The 19,135-nt window shown below is 44.9% G+C and overlaps 1 protein-coding gene across 1 annotated transcript; it reads right to left on the bottom strand.

Moving 5' to 3' along the window:
- Nucleotides 1-2,960: 2,960 nt before the first annotated feature.
- LOC106097044 (protein NLRC3-like) lies at nt 2,961-18,756 on the bottom strand. Its single transcript, XM_025904529.1, has 5 exons — nt 18,632-18,756; nt 6,890-7,125; nt 4,992-6,783; nt 3,892-4,058; nt 2,961-2,971 (listed from the first exon to the last, which is right to left on the bottom strand). The coding sequence occupies exons 1-5, from the start codon at nt 18,739-18,741 to the stop codon at nt 2,961-2,963; spliced, it is 2,316 nt and encodes a 771-aa protein (XP_025760314.1). The 5' UTR covers nt 18,742-18,756.
- Nucleotides 18,757-19,135: the final 379 nt, after the last annotated feature.

Genomic DNA, 19,135 nt, shown 5'->3' with positions numbered 1-19,135 from the left:
AGAAAAAGCCCTGGTCCTGATGCTGTGGGAGGGAAATGATTGAAGTGTGCTGTGAGGAACTGACTGGAAGATTTTCACACATTTTCCAGTCCTCCTTGGAACAACAGGAAGTTCCCAGCATATGGAAACAAAGGTTAAGTGTCCTATGGCACTCCGTGATGATGGTGCTGTGGCCACACCACCTCCACCTCTTTGTAAAGGAACTAACTGTAATCTGAAGCTTCAAATGGAACTAAGACTTCCTCCACTAGGTGGCAGTGTCTGATGAGAAAGTGTTAGTGGAGCTGGCCTGGAGTCAGAAACAGGAAGATGAAGGATTTGGGCTGAAATGGGGAAAAGTGGTTAGCACTACTGCCTTAAAGCAAGAAGGTTGTAGGTTGAAGCTTGTTGGCCTTTCTGTGGAGGTTGGATGTTCTCCCACAGTCCAATGAAATGCTGCTTAGGTTCATTGGTGCTTCTAAATTGGCTTCTCTGTCTCTCTCTGTTGGCCCTGTGATGGACTTTACCATGAAGATCCTCAGTGTGGATCAGTATAATATCAGCCTGACGTCTGCAGTTTAGTGTCAGCACAACTTTCACATCATATTCATCTCAGCACAACTAAAACATGCTGACTGACCTCAGAATCTCTAGTCTACAGTGTGGAATCTCCAGAAAACCACACAGCTGCTTCACTCCTGAATCATGCAGCTTGTTGTTGTTGTTGTTAATCGCGGTACAGGAGTCATTACTCAGTTCCAGCTCTCTCAGATGGGAGGGGTTGGACTTCAACGCTGCTGCCAGATAATCACAGCTGATCTCTGACAAACCACAAAGCTCCAATCTGTATAAAGAATGAAAGATGTAAGTTTATTAGACAAAGTGTGAGCTTGAAATCATTCAGTGTTTCATAATCTGTTCAGAGCAGAAGAAGGTTCAGAATGTAGAAGTTTAGAAAATGGAAACTCCAAACAGCTGAAGCCAACAGGAAGCAGCTTCAAACAAACACAACAAGAGAAAAAACTCTCAATTTTTCATATTAATGTTGTATATTTCTCACATAAACATGAAAAAGTCGTGTTTTTCCTTCCAGGAACCACATGGCTTCACTTTTAAAGGTGAAGTGTGAAAGAAATGGACATATTTGAAGTCCAACACCTTTTTCCAGTCACATTATTAAAGCAGACAAACTACAAGCTCATTCCAACAAGTCATCTTCTGACCTGGACTAACAACACTGGTCTCTATGTGCAGCTGGCTGTGAGACCAGTGCTCAGGGAGCGTCTACAAAGTGCAACACTGAAAGAACATCACACACTAATTTGCTTCCAGCACTTTCACACAAACATCCACTATCATTATTTTCACCAAACTCTGTGGATCCTTTATTGCAAATTCAAATGGAATGCAAATGGTCAGACAAAAGAGGGTTATGAGGAAATATGATGAAATGTTTTCTGTGAATGTTCTCAGTCCTCCAGATCTTTGTATTCTAAGGAGCTAGAGAAGAGAAGTGATTGGACTTCTTTAAGTTTCTTTAAGATGTTTCATCCGAGAAGCTTCTTCCTTTCAAGGACCAAATGGTAAAGTGTCCCAGGTATTTAATCCCTAGTGGGAGTGTCTCTTAACAGGGTCATCTTCTCCTTGTCAACTAGTCCTTGCCCTCACAGACACATAACGGGTATGGTAGTCCATTCTCCCTGCAGCACGGACTACACTGCCCATCAGGCTACATTCTTTAGAGCTATGCCTGTAGCATTCAGCTTAGCACAACAACAACAACAAAAGGGCGCTCTCTCACCCAGGAAACACAGTCGCAGAGAGCGCGCGTCATCCTGTAACCATGGCAACCGTAACGCTGCCGCCTAGAACAACTGAACATAGCTGTCAAACAAAACCCAAACAGTCCTGACCTGCGACAATACGAAACAGGAAAGTACCGCCGTGTAATCCATTTATTTCAACAAAGTAACTGTATTCTAAATACCACCTTTTTAAACGGTAACTGTAACGGAATACAGTTACTCATATTTTGTATTTTAAATACGTAACGGCGGTACATGTATTCCGTTACTCCCCAACACTGACAGTTAATCAGGGTCCCCTCTCTCTGAATTAGGAAAGGTCGGCAGGCCGCTCGGCACCCTGTGGAGGGCCGTGGGCCATACATTGAGTAACACTGTTTGAAATGTGAACATTGTTCTGCTACAGTCAATTAACTAAACCAGAGAAGAAGAAAACAGACTTTACCATGAAGATCCTCAGTGTGGATCAGTATAATATCAGCCTGATGTCTGCAGTTTAGTGTCAGCACAACTTTCACATCATATTCATCTCAGCACAACTAAAACATGCTGACTGACCTCAGAGTTTCAAGTCCACATCCTGGACTCTCCAGGAAACCACACAGATGCTTCACTCCTGGATCCTGCAGCTTGTTTCTCCACAGGTCCAGCTCTCTCAGATGGGAGGGGTTGGACTTCAGCGCTGCTGCCAGATAATCACAGCCGATCTCTGACAAACCACAGCGCTTCAATCTGTATAAAGAATGAAAGATGTAAGTTTATTAGACAAAGTGTGAGCTTGAAATCATTCAGTGTTTCATAATCTGCTCAGAGCTGACAAAGTTTCAGAATGTAGAAGTTTAGAAAATGGAAACTCCAAACAGCTGAAGCCAAAAGGAAGCAGCTTCAAACAAACACAACAAGAGAAAAAAATCTCAACTTTTCACATTAAAGTCGTATACTGTATTTCTCATACAAACTTGTAAAAAATCATGTTTTTCTTCAAGGAACCACATAGCTTTACTTTTAAAGGTATAGTTGGAAAGAAATGAACCTATTTGAAGTCCAACAACACATTTTTCCAGTCACATTATTAAAGCAGACAAACTACAAGCTCATTTTTCAATCCAACAAGTCATTTTCTGATCTGGACTAACAACACTGGTCGCTATGTGTAGCTAGCTGTGAGACCAGTGCTCAGGGACCGTCTACAAAGTGAAAGAAACACTGAAAGACAGTCACACACAAATTTGCTTCCAGCACTTTCACTTAAATTTTGCCGCCAACACAGAGCAGCTTTTACTTTAAAGGCCAGCTGTCTCTGTTTCCTGTTTTCATTGTTGGATAATGACTGACAGCCAATAGAAATCAAGAAAAGTCCAGACTGACAGTCTCTGTGGGGTTAGGCAGTGAACTGCTCATGCTGCGTTCAAGTGCATCACAAACTATTGGAATTGGATCCAATTTTGTGAAGCAGATTTCTTCTCAGCTGCTGTTTTGAACATTTCTCATTTCCTCGTGAACTGTACTAAATGCTGTAAATGAACTGAGAACTACTTCTACATTCGAAACTATGGATTCATTTTCCCATTCAATTCTGCACATTAGTGTATAAATCAATGTTAGACTGGGCTCCATGGAAACATTTGGACTGGTCTCAGCTGCCTTCTTTCTGTAGTCATTCCAACAGAGTCCTTTCTCTTCTCCAGCTTCTGTTTGAAATCCTCTCACAGAGCCTGAATCCTGCTTTGTTGTCATGTTTGGGCCTGTGTTAGGCTGCTCTGTGTTCCTCTGCTTTAACACACACCTCACCACAGCAGCTGTGTGGGTTGTCTCTGTAGCAGCCATAGCAGCTTCTGATTCCATGAATATCATCACGGCTCCTAACTTCCCTTTTATTAGTTCTGGCAATCATGTCTTTCTTTAACCCCCCCCCAAGTCGGTTATTCTATTTGAAGCCAAAAGGAAAAACTTGTTCAGTCATTTAGAAAGTTACAACATTTCTGAAACCACTCAAAATTCTTCACATTTGTCTTCATCTTGAACATTTATGAACTTAAGAAACATCAATCAAAGATCTGAAATATAGAAAAACACAACAGCTGCAGTCAGTGACCTCACCTCAGAGTCTCCAGTCGACAGTTTGGACTCTCCAGTCCAGCACACAGAAGCTTCACTGCTGAATCCTGCAGGTTGTTCAGACTCATGTCCAGCTCTGTCAGATAGGAGGGGTTGGACTTCAGAGCTGAGGCCACAACTTCACAGTGAGTCTCTGAGAGTCCACACCGAGTCAGTCTGTGATTATAGAAAACATATAATGTGTTATTATTAAAGCAGAAAATCTGCATTATAAACACAGACTGAATGCATGTGAAGACAAAACAGAGTGACGTCATAATCTGATGAATCAGATCCAGAGTCAGAGTGAAGACATGCATTTGTAGTGTTTCCTGTTTTGAATCTGTCTCCAGAACATTTTTTGAATGAGTTCAGCTCAGTGAAGAGTTCCAGCTGGGAAAGATGATCTCTGTTTGCTACCTGCTGCTGTCAGGTACGACTGTTATAATAAACATGGTGAGTGAGGATGAAGGTGCTGAGGAAGACTCTGGTTTAGTGTGATTTAAAATGTGATATACTGATGTCCCTGAGTGACAGTGCTGTGGTTCAGAGTGAGGGCTCAAAGGTGAACCAGCTGTGCTCTCTTACTGCCAACAGTGGGACAAACTGAGTGAGAAGATACTGCTGACATCTGGAATGAACATGTGTCAAATATGTGAGCTAATGCTGATGTCACAGCAGCACATGGATTCACACTCATTCCTGCTGCTGCTCCTAATGAGGACTGACCCATTTCTGTGTCTGACTTAATTTCCTCATTAATCATAGAACTGATGAACTAATAGAGTTGAAGGGAACCTAGTGAGGCTAGTGAGGCAAAGGAGAGACAGCGTCTGGGCTTCTGCTTTCTGATTGGTTAACCTCTGTCCTCCAGGCCCTTCAACCCATTCAACTCTCTTACATCTCAGCTACAAGTATGAGTTTACTACAGCAAGTTTCGTAAAAGTGTTCAAATTTGTGCCTCAGATGGCCCACTGACCCATTGGATTCACTGATCTGAGAGTACAATCACACAATACAATCACAGAGTGTTGTAAGCAGTAAAAGAAACTAAATGAAAGTTAAATTGCAAGCATATTTGTGTACATAGCAATCTACATCTGGACTCACCGAGCCTTTCTGCAGTTCCTCACAGCTGGTATCAGTCTCAGTCGTCCCCGCTCTGATGTATTGTACTTCTGCAAGTCCAACTCATCCAGAACCTCCTCTGACATCTGCAGCATGAAGGCCAGAGCTGAGCAGTGAATCTCAGAGAGTTCCTTCTCTGATCTCTTCTTTGACTTCAGGAACTCTTGGATCTCCTGATGTACTGAGAGGTCGTTCATCTCCATCAGACAGTGGAAGATGTTGATGCTTCTGTCAGGAGAGATTTTATCACTGTTGATCTTCTTCAGGTTGTCGATGACTCTCTGGATTATTTCTGGACTGTTCTCTGTCTGACCCAGCAGACCTCCTAAGAGTCTCTGGTTGGACTCCAGACAGAGGCCATGAAGGAAACGAACAAACAGGTCCAGGTGGCCATTTTCAATTCTCAGCGATTTCACAATCAATATCTTCAAGAAATTACCCAGAGATAATGCTTTGCATGTTTTTCCGAGGAAGTTCTTCAGCTCCTTTGTCTTCCTGTTGGTGTGACAGTGGAACATGTAGACTGCAGCCAGAAACTCCTGAATGCTCAGATGAACAAAGCAGTAGACTGGTTTCTGGAAGATCACACACTCTCTTTTGAAGATCTCTGTACAAACTCCTGAGTACACCGAGGCCTCTGTCACATCCAGACCACACTGCTCCAGGTCTTCTTGGTAGAACATGATGTTTCCTTTCTCCAGATTTTTAAACGCCAGCCTTCCCAGCTTCAGAAGAAGTTCCCTGTCAGCCTCCGTCAGCTCCTGTGGACTCGTCTCAGGTCCCTCATGGTACTTGTTCTTCTTCCTCTTTGTCTGAACCAGCAGGAAGTGTGAGTACATGTCAGTCAGGGTCTTGGGCAGCTCTCCTCTCTGCTCTGTAGTCAACATGTGCTCCAGAACTGTAGCAGTGATCCAGCAGAAGACTGGGATTCTACACATGATGTGGAGGCTCCTGGATGTCTTCATGTGGGAGATGATTCTGCTGGACAGCTCTTCATCACTGAATCTCCTCCTGAAGTACTCCTCCTTCTGGGCATCAGTGAAGCCTCGTACTTCTGTTAGCCTGTCAACACATGTAGGAGGGATCTGATTGGCTGCTGCAGGTCGGGAAGTTATCCAGACGAGAGCCGAGGGAAGCAGAGTCCCCTGGATGAGGTTTGTCAGCAGCTGGCTGACTGATGACTTCTGTGTGACATCAGACACCAGCTTCCTGTTGGTGAAATCCAATGAAAGTCTGCTTTCATCCAGGCCGTCAAAGATGAACAAAAGCTGAGAGACAGCCAGCTTCTCTGCTGTGACCTTCTGTAATGTTGGATGGAAAACATGGAGCAGCTCCAGAAGACTGTACTGCTCATCTCTGATCAGGTTCAGCTCCCTGAATGAAAGCAGAATCACCACATTGACATGTTGGTTCTCCAAGCCCTCTGCCCAGTCCAGAGTGAACTTCTGCACTGAGAAGGTTTTTCCAACACCAGCGACGCCGTTGGTCAGAACCACTCTGATGGGTCTCTGTTGGTCAGGTAAGGCTTTAAAGATGTCCTGGCACCTGATTGGAGTGTCATGGAGGGCGTCCATCTTGGAAGCTGTCTCCAGCTGCCTCACCTCATGTTGGGTATGAACCTCTTCACTCTGTCCCTCTGTGATGTAGAGCTCAGTGTAGATCCTGTTGAGGAGGGTTCTACTTCCTGTTTCATCACTTCCTTCAGTCACACGTTCACATCTCCTCCTCAGACTGATCTTTTGTTCATCTAAAACCTCCTGCAGACCAACATCTGCTGAAAGAAAGAAAAACAGAAAGAAAACTCTTCAATGTCTGAACAACACAAGAAGAAGTCCAGTTTTCAGAAATGAGTCCATCAGCAGACAGATGTTCAGTCTTACTTTGTACACAGCTGCTCTGACTGGCTGTCTGCAGTCCAACTCTGGTTCTGGATCTTTTTCCACACTGGGGACAGGAGGAGTCTCCTGATGAAGCAGACTGGTCCCAGTATGAGGAGATGCATTGTCTGCAGAACCAGTGTCCACAGCTGGTAGAGACTGGATCCTTCAGGACGTCCTGACACAAAGCACAGCAGGACAGCTGCTTCTCCTCACAAACACCACTCCTCTTACTTTCTCTGCAAAAACATTTCTTTATCACTAAAATCATTTACTGTTAGTGACAAACATCCAGATTTGATGACACTGTGCAGAAGCTCTGATGGTCACAGGGAAAAGTCAAAGTGGAGAAACTTCTGTTTGAATTCAGCATTCAATCTGGAATCAAAGTGATGCTTCCTTTGATTCTACTCATTAGGAAAAAAAATAGAGGAAACATATCTTTTCTGCGTTTTAACACAACCATGTTTCCAGTTTACTGACTTACATTTATCCATGGAAACTTACTCTAAACTGAACCACAGCTACAACGCTATATTGTCGGGGCCTTATCTCCTCCATTCCTGACTCTAGAGGTTAAATATGCAACAACCAAGAAATAAAAGAATTTGGTTCATTTAAAAGAAACTCACACGGTGACCAAGTAAAGTAACCCTAGTAAAGGAGACAATGAGCTCCAACCTCATTTTAAAACAAGTCGTCCTCTGAGCTGAACAGTTAACATCGGTCTTTATGTGCAGCTCTGAGGAAGTGTCGCTTCACTAGGATCATGTTGCAGATTAATTGTCTCCCGTTGGTTAAATTTAGACTCTCTGTTGGAAACTAAAGTCTTTTAAATCATTTGTGGGATGATTTTAAAGATGTGTTTTAGTCACATCACCAAATGCAGTTGAACCACACGTGGATCCCCGTGTGACCATTCTACCACTCTGACCTCTGCTTTTTAATCATGTTATTGTTATCATCATTTATTTTTTCATTCTTTGGAGGAGGTTTATGTCATAATGCCGCCCTAATAAGGTGATATTCAAGGGGAAATATGACAGAAACTCTTTCAGTGTTATTAATTAATAAATTAACAGATAAACTGTGACAGGAAGAAAAAGTCGTCTTTTCCATGAAGAAGAAAAAAGCTGGGATTTAAACGAGTGATTGTTCATTTTCGTAATATATGTTTATGTGAAACTTTGCTTCCAGTATCTGCCGTGACCATACTGCAGCAATAATTACAAGTCTACATTTCTGTGACCATAGCTGGACTGGCCATCGGGCATACCGGGCAAATGCCCGATGATAACTTTTTGTTTTAAATGGGCTGATGTTTTGTTGTTGTTGTCTTTTTTTCGTAACCGTGTAAAGGTGGCGGATTGGACAGATGCTGGCAGACGTGTAAAAATAACTCAATTGTTTGGTAGTGGCTATGGTGGAGCTTTCACAGATTCAGTAAAATTAGCAAGTGGTGGAGGCCAGCAGGTGGATGGGGGAAAGGGGAGGTGGAGGTGGAGAGACCCAAGGCGGCCGCCGGTCCGACTGTCAGGTGAAATGAGCTTCAGGTAAGAAGTTATGACCTGCAGTCTATCTGGGTCAGATATAAACCAAGTTTAGGTGGAGTTAGGGCTGCTCAATTAATCGAATTTTAATCGTGATTACGATCTGGGCTTTCAACGATCATTAAAAATGACTGAGCCGATTATTAGCTCCTCCTCTCGCGCTGCTCCGTGTGGCAAATCGAGCGCACCTCTCTGCGTTTTGAACACGCGTCACAACAATTAAGAGGACCCGAGGGAAGCTCGGAAAGCTCGGAAAGCTAAGCAGAAGTTATTTGGTGAGGAGAGGATAATGGCAGCTGAAGAAAGAATGCTGTTGGTTGAAAAGAGAGGTAAAACGACTTAAGTGGTGTGGAAACATTATGGGTTTGCGGAGTCAGACGTGGATCAAGTAGACCTAGTGTGGAAACTTTGCTACGGTGTCGTAGCTGCACCACAGAGCAACACTACAAATTTATTCAATCATTTGAAGACCGCTCACAAAGTGACATACGATCAAACAATGAAGGAACATAGAGAAAAAACTCTTGACAACACCTGCTTCATCCTCACAGACCTCCATTCACGCTACCCTGTACAACGCGACTAAATATCCCACCAGCTCCCAGAGACACAAGGAGATAACAAACGCGGTAACGTTTTCCTTGCCAAAGACCACTGCTCAATTAACACAGTGAACAACCAGTATTATGCAGTATTTTGAAGTTCACTAAACACAGATGTTTACATTTTTCATTTATTTTTTATATTGCAAACATTTGCACTGTTATCAGTATTTGCACACTATTTTATATTATTTTTTGACATCTTTAAAGCCATTATTCAATACATTGTTATTGTTAAATAAATATCGTCAAATAATCGAGATCTCAATTTCAGTGAAAATAATCGTGATTATCATTTTTGCCATAATCGAGCAGCCCTAGGTGGAGTTTATTTTCGTTGTGCTAACTTTTTACAGTCAGTTACAATAACTCGTACTGTGTACTAGCTAGCATGACAGAGTTTCTATACAGCTGGGTGGGTGCTATGATGTTACTGGTGAACTTTATTTTATTCATATGGTTAGTTAGTAGAGATTGCCCACCGTCCCGTAAAAAAGGGAATCCTCTGATATTCAGAGTTAATATTACGAGTTTCGTATTGAGCTGAAAATAAAACGCAATTTGTCCCGTACTTCAGCTACAATAAAAAAAAAGACAAAAAGCTGGAGTTATTCTGTGTCTTTACGCTGTCAGCTGCCTCTTCTTCTCTCATTCTCCCCCCTCCCTCTCCTGCTGCTACTTCAATCATGAAACTGATCAATGATCAGCTGATCGGCATTTCTGCCGCAAGTCCCATCTCTCTTGCTTGTTTATCTCCCGCTTTGCGCCAGAAAGAGGAAACTAGCGGAGGGCGCATTAAACAGCAGAAGTGCCTTTAAACTTGATAAGCTGTTGTTAGAATTGATTTAATATTACTTTCTAGTATCAGCTGATGTTTGTTGGAGCCACCGCCGTAAAAGCTACTGGTCATGATATCGGTTTGGTTATCTGGTGAGAGGGAAACATGCAGATGAAACCAGGAGATGTCCTTACTGAATCATCAGAGCTGAACAGGTGATGGAGAAACAGGTTTACCTTTTAGGTGACATGAATGAGTTGAAGGGAAGTTATGAACTGTTTCTGAGAGACAAATAACACCAGGATCCTTTTCTATGTAGCTGACAGCTGGTAACTGTGCAGGGGCGGATCTAGCAAAGTTTTGCCATGGGGCCAGGTAGGGCATTAACAGGGAAAGGGGGGCACAAAGAAATACTTTTCTTTCTTATTCTCATTTAAAATTTCTAGCTTTTAACAAATAATTATCCGAATCTTACAACCAAAGTTTTCATCTGATGTCAAATTTATAGAAATCCATTATTGTGCATAGTAAGTTTTTTTCAGGGTCCCAACATAATTTCTTCAGAAGAAAGTACTGTACATGATGCCAGTATTTTCCCACATTTTCTAGATACTGTACTAGTACTTTGTGTAAAATGCCATCAAAAAGTCAGTTAAGTTTTATTCTTTCTCACCTGTCTTTCTGTCTCCTTTCACTTTTAAAAGGTTGCCATGTTAGAAAAAATATTTTGCCCTGCCATGCTGTTTATTGATGTGGTAAATAAATAGTTTATAAAAATATCACTAAATCTGTCATTTATTATTTTTAATATTCAGTAATGGTCATGTCTCACCTCTAGTCTTCTCTGTCTTAATTTCAGGTTTCCACCATATGTTGTAGATAGTTCAGGAAGTTAACTCAACCAAGCAGTCTTTGGGTTTCGGCTAAGTACTATTTAGAATACCAGAATAGAGAGGATGGTGTAGGTTTAAGTTTATTAGATTGATACATATGTACCAACAAGACAGTGTACATCACTGTCACAACGACGTTTGTTTTCATTCAAAGGCTTTATGGTTTTTCCTATAATACCTGGTGGGCTGGTCTCTAGTCAAAATGCCCGGGCTGATTTTTTGTCCCAGTCCAGCCCTGTCTGTGACTGTTGATAAATCAAAGCAGGAATCTGAGCTCATCTCTGCACACAGAGCAGCTGCAGCTCTGGGAAAAACTGCTCGCTTCACATGCTTCTCAAACATTTCTGTTGGGTTCAGGTCACTTGGCCTTTCTAGAACATCATCCTTCTAATGTTTCTGATGACTCAGCTCACAGACACTCATCCTGATATTTTCCTTTAAAATTTGATGGTATAATTCATCTGAGTTTACAGTTTATCTGCATAAATACAGAAAAATAGACCCAAACACCATAAACCGTCAGTTTCACCATGTAGGATAAATTGTTGTTTCCTTCCTTTTAATTCAGGGAAGATCTTTGATTTTGATTTTCTCTGTTCAGAGGTCAGTAAAGCTCCAGTTTCAACAAGAGTTAATTAATTATAGTTCATTATAAACGTTAACCTGTCTGGCACACATGTTAATGTTAGCTATTAAAATATTAGCAGTTAGCTGAGGCCACAAACCTCAGTGAGTCTACTGCTGCCAGTCCCAAACCCAGATAACTGGAAGGGTTGCATCAGGAACCATCAAACACATGGATCCAACTACTGTCGCAACCCCTGTGGAAATAAGGGAGCCTCCCAAAGTACCTTTAGCCCATAGCCACATTAGCAGTCTGCAGTGTTGCTAACTCCTCAGTAAGGAAAATCGCTATTGGCTGTCCTAAAAGTCGCTAGAAGTCACTAAACGATGTCATCGCCTAATTTGCATAATTGGTCATGCTTAAGTCATTGTAACTGACGCTGTAGGAGAGATAAATAACATTGTGGAAGAGACAAAGTGAGTAAAAAAACACGCTAAATGCATTTAGAATATACTTAGAACTACAAATTACATTTCTTTTAGCAATTATTGTTTTTTTATGTCACAATTCCAACCCTGCTTCTTTATCCCGGCTTGGACCGGCAAAAGTGAGCCGAAACTCTGGTGGAGGTACTTTTATTTTGTGTGTGTGTGTGGTTTTAAATAGTTTTAAGCTTTGTGATCCACAAAAAGTAACAGTGAAAGAAGAACATTTTACCCATAACGTTGTTAACAAACTACATTAACAATCTAAATGGACCAAAAAGAGACAATAGAAAAAACAGTGGCAGTGTGAAAAAATGATGGGAGCTAGTCTGATCCTCCATCCATCCATCCATCTTCATCCGCTTTATCCGAGGCCGGGTCGCGGGGGTAGCAGCCTAAGCAGAGAAGCCCAGACCTCCCTCTCCCCAGCCACCTCCTCCAGCTTATCCGGGGGAACACCAAGGCGTTCCCAGGCCAGCCGAGAGATATAATCTCTCCAGCATTTCCTGGATCTGCCCCGGGGCCTCCTCCCGGTGGGACATGCCCGGAACACCTCACCCAGGAGGCGCCCAGGAGGCATCCTTGTCAGATGCCCGAACCACCTCAGCTGGCTCCTTTTGATGCGGAGGAGCAGCGGCTCTACTCTGAGCCCCTCCCGGATGGCCGAACTTCTCACCCTATCTCTAAGGGAGAGGCCAGCCACCCTTCGGAGGAAGCTCATTTCTGCCGCTTGTATCCGCAATCTCGTTCTTTCGGTCACTACCCACAGCTCGTGGCCATAGGTGAGGGTAGGGACGTTGAGAGCTTCGCTTTTACACTCAGCTCCCTCTTCACCACGACGGACCGGTGCAGCGTCCGCATTACTGCAGCCGCAGCCCCAATCCGTCTGTCGATCTCCGGCTCCCTTCTCCCATCACTCGCGAACAAGACCCCGAGATACTTGAACTCCTCCACTTGGGGCAGGAACTCATCCCCGACCCGGAGTGGGCACTCCACCCTTTTCCGGCTGAGAACCATGGCCTCAGATTTGGAGGTGCTGATCCTCATTCCCGCTGCTTCACACTCAGCTGTGAAACGTTCCAGTGCGAGCTGGAGGCTTTCACCTGATGAAGCCAACAGAACCACGTCATCCGCAAAAAGCAGAGATGAGATTCTGAGGCCACCAAAGTGAAAGCCCTCCGCCACTTGGCTGCGCCTAGAAATCCTGTCCATAAAAATTATGAACAGAACCGGTGACAAAGGGCAGCCCTGGCGGAGCCCATCACCCACCGGGAATGAGTCCGACTTATTGCCGGCAATGCGAACCAAGCTCTTGCAACGGTTGTATAGGGATCGAATGGCCCGTAGCAATGGGCCAGACACCCCATACTCCCGCAACACCTCCCACAGGACACCCTGAGGGACACGGTCAAATGCCTTCTCCAAGTCCACAAAACACATGTAGACTGGTTGGGCAAACTCCCATGCACCCTCAAGTATCCTTGAGAGGATAAAGAGCTAGTCCAGTGTTCCGCGACCTGGACGAAAACCGCATTGTTCCTCCTGTATCCGAGGTTCGACTAGCGGACGAACTCTCCTTTCCAGCACCCTGGCATAGACTTTCCCAGGGAGGCTGAGGAGTGTGATCCCCCTGTAGTTGGAACACACCCTCCGGTCTCCCTTCTTAAAGATGGGGACCACCACCCCAGTCTGCCAGTCCAGGGTTACTGCCCCTGATCTCCACGCAACATTGTAGAGGCGTGTCAACCAGGACAGCCCTACAACGTCCAGAGCCTTCAGGAACTCGGGGCGGACCTCATCAACACCAGGGGCTCTGCCACCAAGGAGCTGTTTAACTGCCTCAGTGACCTCGGCCCCGGAAATTGGCGGGTCATTCCCCTCATCCCCAGACTCTGCTTCCTCCTCAGAAGACGTGTCAGTGGGATTCAGGAGGTCCTCGAAGTATTCCTTCCACCGCCTGACAATTTTCTCAGTCGACGTCAGCAGCGCTCCGCCAGCACTATACACAGTGCAGGTAGAGCACCGCTTTCCCCTCCTGAGACGCCTGACGGTTTGCCAGAATCTCTCTGAAGCAGTCCGAAAGTCTTTTTCCATGGCCTCTCCGAACTCCTCCCATACCCGAGTTTTTGCTTCAGCCACTGCCCGAGCCGCATTCCGCTTGGCCTGTCGATACCTGTCGGCTGCCTCCGGAGTCCCACAGGCTAACCAAGCCCGATAGGACTCCTTCTTCAGCCTGGTGGCTCCCTTCACCTCTGGTGTCCACCATTTGGTTCGGGGATTACCACCACGGCAGGCACCAACCACCTTGCGGCCGCAGCTCAATGCAGTAGCTTCAGCAATGGAGACACTGAACATGGTCCATTCGGACTCAATGTCCCCAGTCTCCCTCGGAATGCTGTTGAAGCTCTGCTGGAGGTGTGCGTTGAAGATCTCGCGGACTGGGGCCTCTGCTAGACGTTCCCAGCACACCCTCACTACGCGTTTAGGTGCACCGGGTCTGTCCAGCGTCCTCCCCGGCCACCTGATCCAACTCACCACCAGGTGGTGATCAGTTGACAGCTCAGCCCCTCTCTTTACCCGAGTGTCCAGAACATATGGTCGCAGGTCTGGTGATACGATTACAAAATCGATCATCGACCTGCGGCCTAGAGCGTCCTGGTGCCACGTGCACTTATGGACACTCTTATGTTCGAACAAGGTGTTCGTTATGGCCAAACTGTGATTTGCACAGAAGTCCAATAACAAAACACCGCTCGGGTTCAGATCAGGGACGCCGTTCCTCCCAATCACGCCCCTCCAGGTCTCGCTGTCGTTACCCACGTGAGCATTGAAGTCTCCCAGCAGGACAACAGAGTCTCCAGGTGGAGCACCTTCCAGCACCCCCCCCCCCCTCGCCTCCAGGGAATCTAAGAAGGCTGGGTACTCTGAACTGCCACTCGGCGCATAAGCGCAGATGACAGTCAGAACCCGTTCCCCAAACTTAAGGGGCAGGGAACAAACCCTCTCATCCACCGGGAAAAACCCCAACGTACCGGCAGCAAGCCGAGGGGATATTAAAATACCCACCCCAGCCCGCCGCCTCTCACCAGGGGCAACTCCAGACTGAGACAGAGTCCAGCCCCTCTCCAGGAGACTGGTTCCAGAGCCCAAGCCATGCGTAGAGGTGAGCCCGACTATATCTAGCCGGTACCTCTCAACCTCACGCACTAACTCAGGCTCCTTCCCCACCAGAGAGGTGACATTCCATGTCCCTATTGCCAGTCTTGGCAGCCGGGGATCAGTCCGCCAGGGCCTCCGCTCCTGGCCGCCACCCGGCACACAATGCACCCGACCCCTATGGCGCCTCCTGCGGGTGGTGGGCCTGCGGGAGGATGGGCCCATGTCTCCTCTTCGGGCTGTGCCTGGCCGGGCCCCATGGACTAAGGCCCGGCCACCAGACGCTCGCCCTCGGGCACCCTCCCCGGGCCTGGCTCCAGGGCGGGGCCCCGGTAACCCTATCCCGGGCAGGGTAAACCGAGGAAGCTATGTGAGAATGCTCTTTCTGGACTTCAGCTCAGCATTCAATCATATCATCCCAGAGATCCTGGTCCAGAAACTGTCTCACCTGGGACTCTCCACCCCCATCTGCCTCTGGATCAAGGACTTCCTGACAAATAGACCACAGTCTGTCAGACTCAGCCCCCACCTGTCCAGCACCATCACTCTCAGCACCGGGTCTCCACAAGGATGTGTTCTGAGTCCCCTCCTGTTTACGCTCTACACATCCGACTGCTCCCCTACCCATCTCTCAAACACCATCATAAAGTTTGCGGATGACACCACCGTGGTTGGACTCATCTCAAGGGGGGATGAGTCGGACTACAGAGATGAGGTCAACAGACTAACTGAGTGGTGTTCAGTTAATAACCTCCAACTGAACACCACGAAAACTAAAGAACTTATCTTCAACTTCAGGAAGGGCAGAGCAGACCCGGCCCCACTGTACATTCACGGGAGCTGTGTGGAGAGGGTACACTCCATGAGGTTTCTGGGTGTGCAGATCTCTGATGATCTCTCCTGGTCTGCAAATACCACGGCTGTGGTAAAAAAGGCCCAGCAGCGTCTCCACTTTCTGAGAGTGCTCAGGAGGAACAACCTGGAGGAGAGGCTGCTGGTGACATTTTACAGAGCCACCATAGAGAGCATCCTAACGTACGGCATAACAACATGGTATGCAGGGTGCTCAGCTGCAGACAGGAAAGCACTGCAGAGGGTCATCAACACAGCCCAGAAGATCACTGGCTGCTCTCTGCCCAGCCTAGAGGTCATTGCAAACTCGCGGTACCTCAGCAGAGCTGGCAATATCATCAAGGACCATTCTCACCCCAGCAATCAAGTGTTTGAACTATTACCATCAGGCCGACGGTACAGGTCACATAAGACCAGAACAAACAGATTCAGGGATAGCTTCTTTCCCAGAGCTATCACCATAGTAAATAAGCACAAAAACAATTGAAACTGCTTAGCTACACCATACTGTCACCGTCAATTATTATGCTGCTACTCATACTGTCATTATATTAATGCTGCTATCCTGTATATATCGTACTTACTATTGTTTGTTTTAATGTACCTTTTATATTTTACATTTATATTTATTATTGTATTTTTGCACCAAGGGAGTGGCACTCCAATTTCGTTGTACCCTGTACAATGACAATAAAGGCTATTCTATTCTAAACTGTTCCCTCGATGATCTCTTCATAAGGGTCTTCTGAATCGCTCTTTGTCTGGTCCCTCACCCAGGACCAATTTGCCATGGGAGACCCTACCAGGGGGCAAAAGCCCCCAGACAACATAGCCCCTGGGATCCCTGGGACACACAAACCCCTCCACCACGATAAGGTAGCGATTCACGGAGAGGAGGTCAGTAAAGCTCCAGTTTCAACAAGAGTTAATTAATTATAGTTCATAATAATTAACTAGGATCAGTCTGATCCTGATTCAGGCTAATTGTTTTGGGGTTTTTTAGACGTTCCTCCACACACAGAGGCTGTGCTGGCTCACAGAAAGAGTGGGTCATCTTCATTTTGGTCAAGATTCTCTACGGCAGGTTCAGCTACTGTAACACTTGACTTAAATAAGTAAGCAGCTGATGTGCCAAAAACAAACATTATCAGGCAGCTCGTGTTCATAGCAAGCCTCAGCAGACAGCTTCAGTCCATATTGGATGTATAACATGAAGTTAAGGCTCTGCAAGGACATCCGATTTCTAAGTATGCAATGATTGGAATGATGTATTTTAGTGCAGTGATTTATTTTAGACAAAGAAAAATGTATGCAGGGTGGGAGCAGCGGCTTCGCTCATGCGGGATTCATTTGCAGTTTGGACACGTGGGTTAAACATCTGCTCTGACAGCAGCTGGGGGCGACTGCTGCGTGAGGACTATCCACCACCTGTGACCACTTTGGGATGGGCAAGGTGTCCACGGCAGCACCCGCTGCTTGTTGGGAGCAAGAGCGATACGTGCTTTCATGTCAAAAAATGGTCATAAGTCTCCAATAACACCAGAAAAAGTCGCCAGATTTGTCACTAATCGCTTTTTAGAAAAAAAAGTCACTAAGGGGTTCTGAAAATTCGCTAAATATAGCGACAATGTGGCTAAGTTGGCAACACTGGCAGTGTGCTAAGCTAGCATTAAGGTAGCTGCTAGCTGCTGTGACTAATAATAAAACACAAGGTTAATGTGGGAGTGAGACAACAAACATTATGGTTGTCCTGTTATGGAAAGATTTACCATGTCAGGGTACTTCACTTGCTGCCTTTAAACCTCCTTTAAAACACACTTTTACTCCCTGACCTTTGACCCAGTGTGACATGTTGACTCACTACCTCAGACAGCTTAAAAATAGTCTTTTTGTTTTTTGGTGCTGCCTTCTGTTCTATATACAGTTATGTTAATATATTTTTGTACTACAACAGGAAACTTAACAATATAGTTTGTAATATTCTAATCCTTATTTTTAAAAGTGTTCTGTCATTTTTCTTCTCCCATTGCATCAAAAATAGAATCAAGTATTGAGTATTTTCCTGAAATTCTACTATGATGACCCTTCACTGAACACTTTAGCTGTTTCTCATCGATTGTGGATCTTTGGGACCTCAGACTATTGCACACCTTACAGTGACCTTTGGTGATCGACCTCTTTTGAGGATGGCATTAATAGTCTTGTATTTTCTCCTCTTATCTATGATCCATCCATGGAAACTATTCAGTGAGGCTCCGCCCTCAGAGGTTAGAACATGTTCCAGCCTGATTAACACCAGATATACTGTTTCTCTCAGATCCTCACAAACCTCCTTTGACCACACACAGACACACTTCCACAAACATGTTCTCATAAAAATAAAAGCAACTCAAATATAAATAAATTATCTTTTTTAATGTAAAAGTAGGTTTTATACTGGATCACTTATTCAAAACATTCATGACCAAGTCCAATATTCTTCTCTCATTTGTTTCATTGGGGGTTTTTTTTTTATCTACTTTTAGGACTTTTGTGAAGTTTTAGATCATCTTTATGCAGAAAGATGGAAAATTGTAAAGTGATCACAGACTTAAAAACACAACTATAAATGAGTCAGCAGACAAACAGATCAAGTAATGTTTCCTGAACAGGCCTCTTAGATTAGATCACAGATTTTCTCCTTTAGCTGCAGAGACGTTTAAAGGAAATCAGGACAAATCAATTTCATTTGTTTCATAAAAACTTTCACTGTCAGGAGACATTTTAGTCAAAAATCTGAAACATGAAACTGATTTTCACAAATTAAAAAGTGATCGGGATCATTATTTACACTCTGAGTATAAATGAGTTAGCAGCTCTCTTACATTATTGCTGCAGGTTCATCACTGAACCCTGGAGGTCTGTCTTTGGAGTCGTCACTCCTCACAGACACACAGCTGGATGCTGCAGATGCTGCTCTATCCTCTTCCTCCATCTTCTAGATGTCAGGGTGGAGTTAGTCTGAGAGGTAAACACACACACTCAGAGGTGCTGTTGTACTGGAAGCATCACACTGACGGGTTTCTCATTGATCATTTCATTGGAGTTTTTGTGGTAAACACTGAGTCCTGTGATGTATGTGTTATGGTGAGGGTTGTGAGGGGTAACCAGCCCCACTCCTTACTCCTCATATTTCAACCTGAAGCACAATAACAGCCTAAACCTAACCAGCAGACTTTAACCTCAAAGGGACTTCATGGTTAGAAATAAAGGTTCAATGAAATGAAGCAGATCATAAAAACATGAGTTCCAACTTTAAAAGAAGCATCCACTCGATGACGGCACAGCAGAGGAGCACTTTCTCTAACACACTGATTCAGCTCCATTGA

This window comes from Oreochromis niloticus, unplaced genomic scaffold (genome assembly GCF_001858045.2).
Source record: "Oreochromis niloticus isolate F11D_XX unplaced genomic scaffold, O_niloticus_UMD_NMBU tig00002388_pilon, whole genome shotgun sequence".
In the NCBI taxonomy this organism is placed as follows: domain Eukaryota; kingdom Metazoa; phylum Chordata; class Actinopteri; order Cichliformes; family Cichlidae; genus Oreochromis; species Oreochromis niloticus.
The sequence above is the reverse complement of the archived record's forward strand: the minus strand, read 5'-3'. Positions and strand labels throughout refer to the sequence as shown.